We start from the raw sequence: 16,449 nt of genomic DNA, 5'->3' as shown, positions 1-16,449 counted from the left end.
AAAATGACGCAAGAAAGAAAAAGTTGCTCCTTCTAAACTGCCGTTGGCCTCATTTTGTTAGTTCCCGACACTCGGAGCTCATCCTGTCGGGAATTTTCCACTCCTTTTCCCGGAGAACCTCTGTAGCTGCAGCAGCTCCCGGAAGTGACGATGCTAAGCTCCGGATAGGTGAACGGAAGCCCCGCCCCCTCCTTATATAAACTAAATTCGGACTTGTTGCTCCTGGGTTTTTCATCGCTCCTGCTTGCTCGCGGTTCTCCAGAACTCCCAAGTTCTCAGTTGAAGAAAGTTCATTTTCGGTGCCGTTTTTAGCCGCAGCCATGGCCCAGATAAACAGCTGCCTCAAGCGGACCTTCATCGTTTTCAACTTGTTCTTCGCGGTAAGTTGGGATGTTTTAAGAAGATCCAGAACCTTTCAGAATTTAAAGTGCGCAGTTCAAGCTGTAGTGGGTTAGCGCCATTTGTTCTAATTTAACAAATGCCAATAACCAGCTTAACCATTTAAAAACTGTCATATTTAGAGTTTGTGACTAAACAAAGTGTATTCGATGCTAATAATTTATTTAAAAAGTAATATATGGTCCTCACCTTTAATTTATTCATGTGGTGATAACTGAAGTTTCAGTTTCGTATATAAATTAGGACCTTAAATAGGTTCTGGTTCAAAATGTAAATGGTAATCTGATTACTATACACTGAATACAGATTCCTTTTACAGTTTGTAATTTAACGCTTTTTAAAAAATTAAAGTTGAATTTTTTGTCATTTTTGTCCACTCTGACTCAGACCCAGCATTAAAAACAAAATTTTAACTGTTAATATGGCTGCTAAATGTTCTTATAAAACAACCAAAATAAAGATAAAAAGCACAAGCTGCTCAAACAGAACAAAAGATGTTAAACTAGACTTTAAAAATGTTTTGAGTAGATGAAACTTTTCATAAATGAAACTTCCCATGACTGTACAGTCACCCATTTCTGTATTGCATTATTATTTTTCAGTAAGAAAATGAATAGTTCACTGCCATAAACAATTTGAATGCATTTGCCCTTTTTTGTTTTCATAAAACCTGCCGATCACTTCTTCACTGTAAAATATTTCAACTGTATTTTGTTTCTTTTTGTTTTGTACTAAAGCGGCTAAATTCTAGTCAATTATTTTTAAAAAGCGTGAAATAAACTTAACTTTAATTTTTAAATTTTCCCATTTATTAGATAAACAACCGAGCATTGCGTGTGTTTTAATTCCACTTCCTCATGAGATAAAATATTTCATATATTAAAACAATAGAAGTTTTATAACTGTTTAGACTTGAGCTAAGATGGTTCCTGTTCCTGTTTTGTTTTTTAAACATACAGAAGTTACTTATTTTTTTAGGTTTGTTTATAAAATCTGCTGGTTTTATCTGCACTCGGGTTTCCTGCTGACACCAATGTTTGCTCAGGGCAGGACATATTCAGGCGTCTGCCGCACACTTCAGTTTTGCATTTAAACCTGCTTTTCTTGTTCAGGGAAATAATTACATGCTTTGTAAGGTAAGCTGTAGAGTTGCCAGTTGGATATTTCAAAGCATTTTAGTTTCTAAACTAACACAAATCAGCTAAAAAAAAAAAAAAACACCTTTATAGTGATATTTAGCATGTTTATTTGTATTTACGTCAGAGTTTGTGAGCTTAAGAAGGATGTTGAGGTGGGGAATATGGTTTTATGAGGGAATAAGTTTGATCCAGAGAAAATCATAAAAGAAAATCATCAATTTATATGTTTCATTTTTTTCACACCACAAGTTTAAATATGTTATTATTTTTAAATCCAAGTCACTGAGAAGGTACGTTTATTTTTGGCATCTACAGCATCTTGGATCATCTCCAGTTATCAATATGATTGATAAATCTGGAGGAAAATATCCCACACTGACTCTGGATCATTAAAGCAACAGTTTGTGGTCTGAAAAATGATGATTATCATCTAAACGTATTTAAAACTAGTTATTTCTAAAGCCATTTTCCATCCTAGCTTCAATACTTAGATTACCTTTGTTCTGTAAAATCTTTATTCTGTTTATGAAATTTCAGCTTTAGGACATTTAAAAACTGATTTTATGTAGCTTTCACACCAAAACTGAATCTGTGGTTTAAAGAGTTTTAAAATTAATCTTTGTCTAAAATTAACTAAATGTTTCTTCTAGCTTGTCGGAGCAATCATCCTCTGCCTCGCTGTGGTCTCCCAAGTCCTCACCAGCGGTGAAGATGGTGATGTAAGCGCTCACACTTTGTTTACTTAGCTGGAAAAACTCAATTTGAGCTAAAAATCTAAACATATGACTGCAGATGGAGAATCGGACCACTGGGCTCGTCTGCCTGTACATCATGGGGGCCGTCACCATGCTGCTCGGCCTGCTGGGAGCCTACGGCGCTTACAAGGAGCACAAGATCTCTCTGATTGTGGTGAGTGCATTTTCAGATGAAATGGAACGTTGCAAGTTTGGAGTTTCCAGTGATCTCATCTGAGATATTGCATCATGCAGAGATCTTTATTTTGAAACAGAGGTCATGTGTTTGTGTGACACTTTTTTACTGAAATTATTTGCGCAATCTGTGTAAGTCAGCTTAATAACTTTAAAAGGACCAGGATGTATTCATTTGGTTCTCAGGTTAGGTGTTGTTGTGTAATTCTGGTTTGAATTGTTTGTTTTCCTTCTGCAGTTCCTGGTCTGCATGGTCATTGGGTCTTTGGTGATGATCCGATCAGGAATCCCAGCAGCCATTATTCGTCCTGAGGTAAAATCTCTTCTCCTCCAGCCAGAGCTCCTAACTGGATCGTCACGTTGGTGGAAATAATATTTATGATTTGCGCTCTGGTGTTAGAATAGCTAACTTTTTATTTCGGCAATGCTTATTAAAAACTCAAATTTGTTTTTATCCAGGTATAATTGTGGCGAAGTAGTTGTTTCCAGACCTAACTTAATTAGAAATAATAAAAAAATCACATTTGTAAAGATTTCTGTCATAAAATAGAGAAAGTTAGAACAAGTTTTTTTTTTATTTACCATTTTTTGTTAACTTAAAACTTTTAGCTAAGTTAGCTTCTTTTTTAGCTTCTGATGATATTGTGTAGTTGTGGTGCTTTAGCATTAGCATCGCTAACTTTTTAGTTAGTGATCCCCACCACCACAAAATCTAATTTGGTTTTATTTAAGTTTAGATGTGCATAAATTGTTGCTTTCAGACCTATTTTAATTAGAACAATGTGACACAATGTAACCGTGGCAACAAAGTGTTGCCACGGTTGCCATGTGATTGTAAAGACTTTGCTATTATAAATTTGTGTCTGATTGAGCTGCATTGTGTTGTTTCTGCCTCTGAATGAATCTCTGCTGGTTTGCAGGTGGAGGGATTCCTGGTGGAAAAGTTCAGGACTCTTCTGCCTCTCGACACGGCGACGATCCGAGAGAAGCACTTGGTCGACAGCCTGCAGACTCATGTGAGGCTCATTCCTCTTTCACATAGAAGAACTAAAGGTGTTTAAGATATTTTAATGGAAGGGTGAGGATGGAAATGGTGCATAAACAAGCTTCAGAGACGTCTGACACTTTCAAGCTTTTTTGTGTGTTGTTTAAATGTTTCCATTCTCCTCTTTTCTCATTTCTGAGTAACTCTGAAACCCACCAGAAAACCACACTGCACATCTAACATCAAAGACTTCACATGTTTTTAAAGTATTCTAGAAACCTCATCCAAATGACCTACTTCAGTCTGAGTTCCCACCTGTTCCTCAAGCCAACCGTTCAGGGTTTGCGTGATTAACAGAACAGGAGACAAAATGGCTCCTGTTGTTTACCTTTCAGTCGTTATAAAACTTTGTTCTACCTTTCTGCTTTCTGTTTTGCTGAAGGGTGATTCAGAGTCTGGTCACACCCACATTCACTTCGACTGAAAAGAAACCAGAACCAAAAGTTTGATCTGTCTTACTCTCTCTACCTAAGAAGAAAAAAAAGTGTTTTCTCAAGCTTAATTCATTTGTATTTAAATCATTTCATGCCAATCTTAGCAAAAAGTAATTTTTTAGTTGATTCATAAAGATCCAACTTTGTGGAACCAAGAATTCCACAAAAGAAAGATAAAAATATTTTATTTATTTTTGTCATTAGGAAGGAAACTTTTCACATTTTCAGAATATTTTTTTTGATTAGGAGAACTGACAGCGTACAGACCTTAAGGTTATGATAAAAAATCTTTAGTAGCATTTTCCACATAATATCAACATGTATCCATCCACTTTATTGTAAAGAAATGTCTCTTTATTTATTTTAAAATGTAAAAATAGAAACAAAATGATGATTCTTTAAACATGAGAACACATTTTCTTTGGATATTCATCAAAATCGATAAGCAGTCTTTTGTGAAAACATGCAGCATTTGTGTCTCTAAAAAAGTTTTATTTGTTTGGACTGAGGCCAGCATGACTCTTTAAATTATAAATAATTACATTTTTTCTCTACTTTAAAACAGCACAATCTTCAGAGATGTGAACATCAACCATCAAACATGGCTGACATCTATACTTTTAACCACAACCGGAAGGTTTTACAGTCAGGCGTTCACTCAGAGTACTATGACATACTTCCTGCAGGAATGTTTTTTATCCTCTTGTGGTAAAAGGTTGACGTGAAACTAACAAAAGCTACACTCAGCTCCTGCTGATATGCATTGAGTAACTGATTATTATTGGTTCAAGCAGCTCAGCCAATGGCAATCTGATTTTAATCAGACGAGCGTGCAAAGGCAAGTTTAGAAGAAAAGTTTGCAAAAACTGATAAAGAAAATGGAAGCCGTATTTAGTTTGGTGCTGCTGTGCATCCAGGAAGCCTCCATTTCAAATCCTCTGATGTTATTTTAGCTTTTGTAGATGCTAATCTGCTGCTCTCAGTTTTACAAACACTTTGTTGCCACGGTTACACATTAAAACTGTACAAAAGTTACAAAAAACAAAACAAAAAAAAGATGCTGGTGGCAGAAAAATCTGTGTTGGTTATAATCTGGATTATTTTAGTAATTGATTATTCTGACCATTAATCAGATAAAGAATTGACACACTCATTTAACCAGTTAAGGCTCTTTTTCTTTTTTACAATATCAGGAATGTATTAAAAGATGCAAATAAAAAAAATATTAAATTCCCTTTTTGAATAAGCAAATAAATATTTTATTGCTCAAAATGCAATATGTCAACCCTTTAGTGAATCAGAACAAGGTGGAGAGTTTTTTTGTTTGTTTTTTTACAATCAAAGGTGTTTTTATCTTAAATGCAAAATATATTTTTATCTTTGCACAGTTTAGGCCTAATTACTGCTTTGAGTGTTGGGTTTTTTCATCAAATGGCCTTTTTTTAAGTTAATGATTAATCAATTACTAGATTAGTTGATTATTTCAATTATTGATTAATTGTGACAAATCCGATTAATTGTTTCAGCAATAATCTGTATCATTCCAAGCACCTCACATGTCCTGCACGGCGGCGGAGGAATGATGGTTTGTTTTGACACTCCTTCTTCTTCTGTGGTTTCAGTTGCACTGCTGCGGCCTGTTCAGCTACACAGACTGGAACGAAGACATCCCGTCCTCCTGCGATTGCCCCTCCATCGAGGATGAGGAACCATTTACATGCAAGCTGGTCCCTGGCATGAACCGCTATCCTGTGAGTGTCCGCGCTCACATTTGATCTGATTCACATTTCTATTCGACCTGGAGCCACTCATGACTTGGTGTTTACGTCTCTTCCAGTTTGTGAGGCAAAGCAGGTCCATCTACAGTAAGGTGAGTAAACTGGAGCTGATTGACCAACCTAAAGGTGAAACGGGTCAGATAAAGTAACTGCTGCTTCTCCTTTCCACCGGCAGCCATGTGTCCCCATCGTGATGTATTACGTCCTGCTGGTGGCTGACATCTCACTGGGGGTCATCTTCACTCTGGCTGCTCTGGCTGTGAGTTCACCCTTTGTCTCTTTATTAACAAAAAATACACAAAACATCCTTTTAGGGAGCATTCACACCAACCCTGTTTGGTCTGCTTTAATCCAACACTAGCTCGTTAGCCTACAAAGTTTGGTTTGTTTGGGTGTTAAAAAATCCTAAAGTGGCAGTATTATGTGTTTTCCAGAACAATCAAATAACTGTTAACCTACAGTTGTTTTAGAAATTCTACATATATAAAATTTGACTTATGAAAGCTAACATCCTAATTTAACACTTTGAAATTGGGGCTCTGTCTCTTTAAGAAGCTCAAATTCCTTCTGAAACTCCGCCTTCAGGAAGTCATCACAACATGGCTCCTCTATTAACACTTTAGCATTTTTACCAGCATTGCTCTGAGAAGTAGCCCATATAATAAGCTCAGCAGTTCTCCCAGTTGTTTGCTAATTGGTGCTGGCTAGTCTGAAGGAGTTGAGTGGGGGAGGAGCTGCGCCTTGAAGGCGGGGATTGGTCCAACCAGGCGTTTTGCACACTTGACTTGACTCTGCTCTGGTGCAGATCAAGAAAGTTTGGTTGAAGTGAAATCTGGCACGATTCAAATGAATATGTGAACGCCAAGCAGACTGGAGACCGCTCCAAAAACAGGAAGTGGACTGCAGGTCGGGGCATTCTGGGTAAATGCGACCAAAACGAATGCACTAATTTATCGCTAGCAAGAGAAATGACTCGTGTTTAGCCAAGAACAAAAGAGAAATCTTCCAACCGCTGAAATCTGATGCCACTCCATTTTTGTTTGGATTAGATTACATGAAGAAGAAACTTGCGCTCAATGTCTTCTTGAGAGGTTTTCAAGTTGCTTCCTGTAGTGATTCTTGCTGCAGCTCCCCCACAGGTGAGGAGGGGAACAGGTTTTTCAAAAATCTAAAAATGTAACAAATGTTGCACTTTTTGACCACCAGACCATCAGGTGTGAAATCACCCTAAAAGTCATTTTAAATCTCACAAACTACATCTTTACAACATGATCCCTTACAAATAAGTTAAGCAATCACAAATAGCTCTTAGACTTAAGAAAATAAACATTAAACACATAATTTTAAGTAGCAGATATTGTTTAAACTAAACTGTTTAGAGATATGTTCCAGTCTTCTTTTGAGTCAACTCATTAATGTAAATAAATAATCATTAGCGTCTCATCTGAAGGTTAAATTCCTCTCATAGAGACCAGAAATGTAAGCAAACCGTCCCGGCTGATAAAACCTGTCCCCTGCCTGCAGTTACTCCCATGCTCAAGGTCTTTGAAATGTTTCACTTTAAAGGAAATCTTCGAGATCTATGACGCATCAGGACAGAACAGGTCCTAACAGATCCTACCAGGTCCCTCAGGATTGTTTTTCTAACACACTGTTCAGTGTTGGCGCCAGGTTCACCAGAAGGAACCTAAATGGATTAAACAAGAGTTAATTTGGAGTAAATAAACTCTCAGATGTACATTTAAGGTCAGAAATATTGCCCCCATGATGAAATCACACACAAATGATGCAATTTTATTATACAAAATTATAATTTTGCATGTTTTTGTACTTCCATTTTGTCTCTACTGCTTTGAAAAACAGTCAAGATGCTTTAAAAACCCCACCAAGATGTTTCTTTGGTAATAAACGGACATTTTTGGAGTCTGAAAATGAGTCCTTTCAAAATTCCCCAGATAAGAATTCACATTGGTTGTGCCGTCACCTAGCAACCTAAGTAGAGTTCCAGGATGTTGAGTCACTGGGTGGGGGTGGGGGGACAGCAGCTTCTTTGGATTTAAAGTGACAGAGGCCCTAAAACAGCTAAACGTAGGCAGGACTGAACAAACTAAAATCTCATTAACTAAGAATAATTTTGTGCAAAAAATATAACCAACATGATTTGTATAGGCCATAGACATATCCTAACTTGTTTAATTAAGCATAACAGGTGAGTAAATAAACTCACAAATGTTGCCCTATGATAAAATCATGCAATATTTCCATGTATATGACCATAATAAAAACATTTCATACTTCGTCTTCCTCCTCATGGTTCAGGTTCTGGGCATGATTCTGTCCTCCATCATGATCCACCAGCTGCGTCATCCCAACAGAACCCCCGTCGTCCTCAACGTTCCCACCATCTTCATTCCAGGACCACCAAAGTACCACGAGCTGCAAAACGAACTCCCCCCTCCCTACTAAAGGAGCACTGCCACATTTCTGTTGTGCTTCAGGATGTTTTTCTTCTTCTTCTGCCGTTTCTCTGACTGCTTCCAAAGTGCCTTTCATTCCTCCAACAAGGGAGAAACTCTCCAGAGATTACTCTGCACCAGCTTTGAAAGTTTTATTTTTAAACCATATTTTACATTTTTTCAATGTTTGGTTTTAATTATCTGGGAGAGTTTTAAGAAAAATAAGATATTTACTTTCATCTGTTTCTAAATCATCATGCAAAAAATATTTTAACAAGTTTGGTTTACTATTAAGTACTAAAAGTTAGGAGAAAGCCATAAAACATTTTCATCATCAGAGTTCTAACCTAATTTAGTTTTTATATATTAAACCTCTAGATATGCAGCTTTATGTTTGTTTAACCAAAAGCAACTTCCTTGCACACTTAATGCCTTCTAAAGGAGCTGTTTAAATTTTATTTTTAATAAAGCTTAAAAATTGACAATGAATGTTTACAAACAGGAGTTTGTTTCTGCTTGTTAATCTTTTTACGGTAGACAGATTTTTGTTTGGGCTTAAAGGGAAATAAAACTATAAAATAAAGCAATGTTTGTGGTGTTTACTGATTAAAAAAAAATCGTCGGACTACCCTAAAGCAATTTGCAGCTCTGAAGCATAAATGGTTGTAAAAACAAAAAGTTCTCAAAAAACATGGAGTCAAAAATTTGCAAGAAAAAAAAATCCAATTTTGAGATTAATCTCAGAAATTTTCTAGAAAAAACAAGAACCTTCCTGAGTTCTAAAAGTAAAAAAAAATCAATATATTTTTAGCTTAATCTCAGAAATCTTTGAAAGTTTTAAACTTTTAAAACTCATAAATTTCTTTTCTTGGAAATCTAAACATTTCTTAGCGTTATCTAGCAAATTCTCAACTTTGTTGAGAATTGTCATTGTTTTTCTAGAAAATTTCTAAGATTAATCTAAAAATGTCAGTTTATTCTGGCAAAAAGATTTTCCTTTTGGAGATCAGAAATGTAAATTTTTTCTCTAGAAAATTTTTTAAATCTCAAAATTACTGACTTTTTTTCCTTGCAATTTTTCAACATTTAGAGCTGAGAAATTTTCATTTTTTTTTCTATGAAATTTATTTTTACTCAAGAAAATTTTCAACTTTTCATGTTAAGAACTGTCACTGTTTTTCTAGAAAATTTCTGAGATTAATCTCAAAGCTTCTGAGTTTTATCTAGCATTTTTTTTAACCTTTGAAGTTCAGAAATTCAAATTTTTTGTAGAAAAATTATCCCTCTATGGCATGGTGTTGCCCTCAGGCAACAAACCACATAGCTGTACCTCACATTGCTCCTTTATTTTATTTTTTGGGGGGCATGATTTTTGACATATTTTTGTCCAAAAAATAGTTCTTTTATGAATATAGTTTTTGTTTGATTTGTATTTCATTTCTCATAATCAGTGTAGACAATCTTGGTGTTCTAGACCAATGTTACCCTGAGGCAACAAACCCAAATCTGGTTCCAGGAGGTGTCAGAGTCCGATTTTATGATTGACATGTAATTAGGGACCACCAAGCTCCCAAAGAATGCAGGAAAATATTTCTTCCCCACAAAAATAAAAAGTCATGCCATAGAGGGTTATTAGATTAATCTTAAAATTTATGAGTCGTGTGTGTTATCAGTGGTTACGGTTAATAGAGCATGCAGCAGTGAGTGTGTGAGCAGATAAAAAATGATAAAGGACACAAAATCACACAAATATTTGAATATTTTTGTACAAATTTAAATAATTCAAATGCCTGATCTCAAGTCTTTTTAATGATATGCATGTTCATGTGGGAAGTTTCCACAGCTGTTTGACCAAAATCCCATGATCTCTGTGTGTACGCGGGTCAAACTTTTCCGTATGTGACATCCAAACTAGACGTTGGGGTTGTTCTCGTTGGTTTTTCAAATCGGGAACAGGGAAATGGCAAATTCTGGTTTCAAATGTTCTCCAACATCCAGAGGAAGAAGCAGCCTGTTTTGGGATTAATAAATAAATCTGGGTCTGTTTCTTTAACCAAAGTATGAGTTGTTGCTATTAGGTAAACATGCTAAACATCTAAACTATAAGATAATGAGTGCTATTAAAGTTTGGCAAAAATGGTTTTATAACGCTAACATTTTTAAGAAAAATATTAAAACGGCTGAAAACCAGTGATTTATTTACTTAAAGCGCCATCTAGTGGACAGAAGACTCAAAAGAGCGCTAAGAGGCCTTTTCTGAACCAAACATTACTGAAAAAAATTTAAATATTGTATGTAAAAGCTCAGGTATTTTAAAGAAAAACATTGTTATGGTATGTCATAATCATGAGCTACATTAAACAATTTTGTTCTTGCTGAAATGGGTTTTCATATAAACTATATTCTGTTAAATCTGTGTTTAAAGTGTTTTATATGATTAAGCACCAGAATGCCAGAGAAACCTACGAAAAATACAGTTATCCAAGCACTGTTACCTTGTATAAGGTACAAGGTAAACTCACTCGTTTACCTTGTATAAGATGAGAGCAAAGACCTGCGGAGTTACATGTTGTTTACACCCAAAAACAGAAATGCAAAAATATTCGCCAGACAGACTGTGAGAACTGACTTCTCCTTATCTGCACTTTCTTATAACTGCAACTCGCTCGGACAACATAAACTTAATTAATTCTTCACTAAAACAATTATTACTAATTGTTAAAAATAGACATACTTCTAATACATTTTAAGCTCATTGAAGAGAAACGAACTTAACTGCTGGTTTTCTGCAGATGGATAAATATTAAAAGTTTTTCAAGATATTAAAAATTATTTTAGGTGTCTGGTTTGCAGTTCTTCCGCCATCAACCTTGACTTTCCATAGTAAAATCTTTAACTGTAGCAAACAAAGAAATCTTTGGAATATTTAAGCATGCAAGGTTGGTTTTAGCCCTTACCAACATTCATATTTTCCCCCAATAAATAACTCGTATAACTTTGAAAATGCTGATTTCTACCCTTTAATGTTATTCTGGTCGCCAAATCTTAGGGTAATTTTTTTGTGTCACACCACCGGCAGCCATTTTGTTTTTCTAATTTCGACGACAGCAGGAAGAAAACAATATCTGTTCTTATAATTATATCTTAGTTTACAGATAAAACTAAAAACTAAAATGTTTTGTCAATTGATAATGCATGTTTATGAAATATAACGCTTTTTAACAAACAAGTATGTTTTTAAAGACAGGCTCAGTGGTAGAACGAAGGAGGCGCGAGCTCATTTTAGCACTTAAGCTAGCATAGCTGTAAAGGTAAGTTGAGTTCGAAATTTACATTTAAATTTATATTTTTTTAAATTTCTTGGTGAAAAATGTCTTGCCTGTAAGTGAGTGCATGTAAACACAATATATTTTATCGGGGTTATAAATGGCTAGTGGATAACCGTTACTGTAGTCAAAAAGAAGTATTTATCGATTTCCTTTAATGATTAAAATATTTCCAACACCAGAAAATTATGCTGTTATTGAAGATTTCTCCTCCCCTTCCTTCTGTCTCCCCTCTCCCATCGCCAGCCTCCACCTGAGCGTCATCTTTCCTCATTATCTCCCAGACACGGATGGAAATAACCCGTCTCAGTTCGGAGCCGCCACCGCCTCCACCACTACCTCAGACCGGCTGTTCCCCCGTCGCTCAGGCCGCTGCAGGACACTGCAGGGCGGGGAACGAGCGGTAGGAGCCCCGGCGGCGGTGCTGCGACGGCTGCTTTCAGCGTAAGCAAGCCTCTTCTGCTGTCCTTGATGTTCCTTGACAGCGCTAAGAGGAGCTTCAGAGAGGCAATTTGTTTGAATCTGACCCACAGAAAGGCAGCATGAACCGCAGCAGACGAAGAGGAGAAGGAGGCTTCACCATGTTTTTCTCGCTGTGTTTAATTTGGACACAGCTGCTGATCCCAGGTAAGCGTCTGCTGGCTGCATGCTGCCTCAGACGTCAAAAAACAACAACAACACAGAATCAACCCAACATTTTGCTAAATAAATGTGTCATTTCCACAATCTTCTTAAAAATAACCAAAAATGCCACCGCTATATGTAGATCTGACTCTAAATCAATCATATATCTATGCAGTTTTCTTAAAATGTGTTTTATAATGGGCATTTATTTATATATCGCAAATAGACTGTATTTGCTGTGTGTAAAAGCAATATAAAATATTCTAAATAATTGTAATATTTGTAAATAAATTGTTTCCCTACTATAATCCATAATATTCGAAATCTAACTGTTTTTGTTGTGTTAATGCATACCAGATGTGTCAGTTAAAGTGTAGCTTTAAAAAAGGAGAATGAAATGTAGTATTTTTAGCTTGGAGAGATATTTGAGTCAGCTGCAGAAGATGCCAGCATCTCCACTGCGTCTTCAGGGGCTGTTCAGTGATGCAGTTCCTGTGTGAACGCCTTAAATCTGAATATAGGTCAAAGGACCTTCATACTGAGTCCTCATAAAAACCATAATTTACACTGAAAGCAGCTTTTATTTACATGAGCGATGAGAACATTAATCTCAAAGGATGCATTAATTCAAATCTAGAAAAATATTGTACATTCCCATTACATCTGGGAATAGTTGTAGTCCGTTTGTAATAAAAGGCTTCTGAATATTTTAAAGGTGAATAAAAAAGAAAAACAAAATAATATGCAAACCTGATTCTTACAGACATAAAAGATCAGTGGTGGTGCCCAAGTTGTTGTTTATTTGAGTCAAAATTGACTCAATCTTTGGAAAATTAATGGGTAAAAAGATTATCTTAAACTGATGCAAAAACTCCAATGAATTTAGTTGTTTTGTAATCTCTGGTAAAAAAGTTTTATTTTTGTTTGAATCCATGAGTTTTTAAAGGTTTCAGAGAGCTGGATGTTGTCTGTTTCTGGAAAAAATAGTATTAATATAAGCTGAGAACCATGTGGAATACAAGAACTAATTCTTTAATTTGTGGACAGGAAATCAATTGTATACTTGAACTAGTCAGATCATTTTTGCTGGATTCAACTGGTTATGTACAGTACCCTCAAAAGATTGTATTATTTTTGTAAAAATGAAACACAGAATATAATTTACCTTCTGTTTATCTATGTTTCAGATGGGTGGTAATGTCAATCTTTGGTTAGATTTTTCTGAAGATCTGTAGATTTGTTTTTAAAACCAAATGTGTTGTAGTAGTAGTATATTTACCAAAATTATCTCATTTGATATTATTTTAGCCAAATCTTATATGAAAAGTAAAATATCGTCTGTAAACTTTACTCTGTAAAAACGTTTTTATGACAGAACTAAACTTTTTTTCTGTTTTTAATGGTGGTACACCAGGATATTATAATGAAAGTTTGATTCAATATGTGCAGCTCTATATTAAGTTACAATAAATTTGACATTTTGAATGATTAGATTTATTGCTAGTCAATTAACTGACACTGATTCACTTAAAAAGGTGGAACATTTCCTGAAAATCTAATGGAAATACAAAAAAGTAACTTTTTGACCCAAGAATTCCAGCTTTAAGATGCCTTAATTTGTAACAAATGTTGATTATTTTGGTCTGCCTAGGAAGGCATTTTCTCCTCTTTAAATAAAATTTTTAGAATGTTGCCAACATATTTAGCTAAATATCTAAATTTATATAAACAAAACAAAACACAGATTTATCTAATGAGGTTTGTGTTGATGTCAAGTAATGAAAAAGATGAAAAGGAATAGTAATTAAAGTCTTCAATCAATATAATAATTAGGTCTTGATGGTGTGACATAATATCAGTCGATATTGATAATTGATAATTAGTTTTTTGTCTTAAATATCTGAAATACTACCAAACTAGTGGAGTAACGTTTCCTGTTTCATCCAGTTTTCACCCCGCCATCTTGTTTTTATTTTTATTTTTAAGCAGTTATGAGGCTAAGCCTGAAACTGATGCTGCACAAGTTACTCAACTGGTTGTTGCTAGGTAACCAAGGTTGGGGGAACTTGAAACTGCTTATTACCCAGCAGGTTGTTGCTAGGCAACCGAAGAGCAAGTGAGTTAATTGGTTCCATGAACCTAACCTATCTTAGTTGGCTAAACCCTTCCCTCTGCCTACATCTCCCAGAATGCTGGATCGGAGTCCAGTGAATATTCACTATTTTAAATATTCAACTCATGTATTTTTGTATTGTTATTGATCACAAAATATATTATTAATTTATTATTCAGGCCTAGTAAGAGTATCAATAGCTAATCTCACAAGGAGCACTAGTTCTTCCTCAGTAGTGTTGTATTCTAATAAATATATAAAATATGTAATTTTCTTTTGTATATTTCATTCATAATGATGTTAAAATGTCTTATATTTGAGGTATAAAACCTGCAGAAACCCAGCAAGGTTACTGAAAACTGTCTGAAATGCTCAGTCCTTCATTCTCATCTTGATCTTTGAGATAAGTTTTTTTGTTTTTTTCTTGTCAGGCGTTTTCCGTCGTTGGTTTTGGTCAACTGATGATGACTAATTCCTGCTGTAATTCCCTCCTGTAGGCTCTCACTGTGTCTCCGGTTTTAATCGGGGTCTTAAGGTTCGCTCTGCTTCAGGAGGAAAACAGCTGACTTGTTTTATCCTGTGGTATAGCCTTGGTTCTGGCTGTTTATTTCATTTCTGTTGTCTTCATCACAGTGGGTTTGCTTCTGGAGCGATTTAGCTGATTAGATGGAGAACATTTGATTAGTCTGTCGTGGTCAGCAGGTCGCTCTGACAGAGAAACTGGGAGTCAAATTCTGGTTCTTGTGATTGATGATTCAGCTGTGAGGCAGCAGCTGTGATGCTAATTACATGAGAGGAGCGGACTGAGCTTCCAGCATTTTCTACACAAAAACACTCAACCAGTCTGCTCGTTCTCTGCATTTGTACTAATATCGGAAAGCAGATGACTTATTTCAGCTGTGTGACAATAACAAAAGGAGAAATTCAATATATAATCTCAAAGGAAAAGGAAATGCCTCACTCTACTTGTCTCGTAATTCACTTCCAGCCTGAACAGAGGCATGATGGCTGCTGTCCAATCAGAGCTTACCTCAGCATCCTGCATAGCAACCAGGACGCTGTCGTTAGGTAGGAAAGAAGTGAGGAGGGGATGGAGAACGCTGAGTCAGGTTCACAGCATCTCTGAGGAGTTAAATGCAGATTTCAGCTGTTTTTTCAGCCAGAAAAGGTGAAAGATATAGAATTTATTTGGCTTTAATGTAATTGCTGACATTTTGAACCCAAGCTATTTATTTCCTGCCCCCTCTGTTTTATTTAATTTGTTGCTATCCATTCATTTCTGCTTGTCAGGCTTTTACATAATCCAAAAATTGATTTTTAGGAAAGAAAAGTCTGCTGTCAGAGGAAATGTGACAATTTGGACAAATGTGTGGGTCCGTTTGTGTATATATCACAATATTTACCAATGTCATCGCTAGATTTTCTAATATCACTCAGCCCTACTCTATTGATTTTGATGCAAATGAGAAAATGGCATCAATTATATTGAGATATTGATTGTTTTAATAACTAGTTTTTGCTGTATGAATTGCATATATGATGATGGCTGCCAAATCTGTTGGTAATGAAAGCTTTGGTCTTCAACTTTAAAACTATAACCGATCCTTCTGTCACTGTGTTTACACTTCATAAACGATGTAGAGTAGAACAGCTGCAGCCGTAACAAATATAATCACTTCAAAGTTAGAGAAAGTTTGCAACATTCAAATATTTGTAATATTTAAAGCTTAGAAGCCCAACACAAACCACACACACACAAATATAATATATGTAATTGCACAGTTACCATGAAGAAGAAGACAACAGGAAGTAGAACCTTGGAAGAAGACTCTGAGCTCTACTTCCTTTTTCACAAAATATTAGCAAAAATGGAGTGGTGTCAGATTAGGGTTAGGGTTAGGGATTTGAGCAGTTCTAGTTTTAGGAGTAGCAGTTCTCGCTGCATTTCTATTGACCATATAATTGCGCAAATTGGAATTACAAAGATAAAATTGCTTAATGAAAACGGGCCAATTTCAATAAAAAGTTTTTGCACTAATATTAGGTGTTTCCTTAGCTGTATTGAAATTGGTTCATTTTGCAAAACTGCAATGGAAACTCTTGTTTTCTAATCACATCTTGTGACAATACGGTCAAGATTGTACGTGAGCATCAATACCTGCCAGAAAAACTTCCTGGATCATAAATGTGCTTATAGTTTTTATTT

General features: G+C 35.6%; 2 protein-coding genes across 3 annotated transcripts in view; both read left to right on the top strand.

Moving 5' to 3' along the window:
* Positions 1-211: 211 nt before the first annotated feature.
* On the top strand, positions 212-8,763 carry LOC102230060 (tetraspanin-8-like). Its single transcript, XM_005812257.2, has 9 exons — positions 212-380; positions 2,189-2,257; positions 2,331-2,447; positions 2,706-2,780; positions 3,388-3,483; positions 5,569-5,697; positions 5,784-5,816; positions 5,900-5,983; positions 8,044-8,763. Exons 1-9 carry the CDS (start codon positions 321-323, stop codon positions 8,188-8,190), a joined length of 810 nt encoding a protein of 269 aa, XP_005812314.1. The 5' UTR covers positions 212-320; the 3' UTR covers positions 8,191-8,763.
* Positions 8,764-11,709: 2,946 nt separating this feature from the next.
* Positions 11,710-16,449, top strand: part of ptprr (protein tyrosine phosphatase, receptor type R) — a 29,823-nt gene continuing 25,083 nt past the window's right edge. The window contains exons 1-2 of one of the 2 annotated variants that reach the window (XM_023350583.1): positions 11,710-11,950; positions 12,040-12,133. In XM_023350583.1, the coding sequence (XP_023206351.1) occupies positions 12,049-12,133 (85 nt within the window). In that variant the 5' untranslated portion in view covers positions 11,710-11,950; positions 12,040-12,048. Of the gene's footprint in view, positions 12,134-16,449 lie in introns of both variants that reach the window. The other variant, XM_005812256.3, reaches the window with a different exon arrangement.

The sequence above is a fragment of the Xiphophorus maculatus genome, chromosome 17 (assembly GCF_002775205.1).
Source record: "Xiphophorus maculatus strain JP 163 A chromosome 17, X_maculatus-5.0-male, whole genome shotgun sequence".
NCBI classification, from domain to species: Eukaryota; Metazoa; Chordata; class Actinopteri; order Cyprinodontiformes; family Poeciliidae; genus Xiphophorus; species Xiphophorus maculatus.
The sequence above is the reverse complement of the archived record's forward strand: the minus strand, read 5'-3'. Positions and strand labels throughout refer to the sequence as shown.

Coding starts and splice junctions, on each gene's coding strand:
- LOC102230060 (XM_005812257.2), top strand. CDS start 321: ATGGCCCAGATAAACAGCTGCCTCAAGCGGACCTTCATCGTTTTCAAC. Junction 2,258..2,330: donor CCAGCGGTGAAGATGGTGAT/GTAAGCGCTCAC, acceptor ATATGACTGCAG/ATGGAGAATCGGACCACTGG. Junction 2,448..2,705: donor ACAAGATCTCTCTGATTGTG/GTGAGTGCATTT, acceptor TTCCTTCTGCAG/TTCCTGGTCTGCATGGTCAT.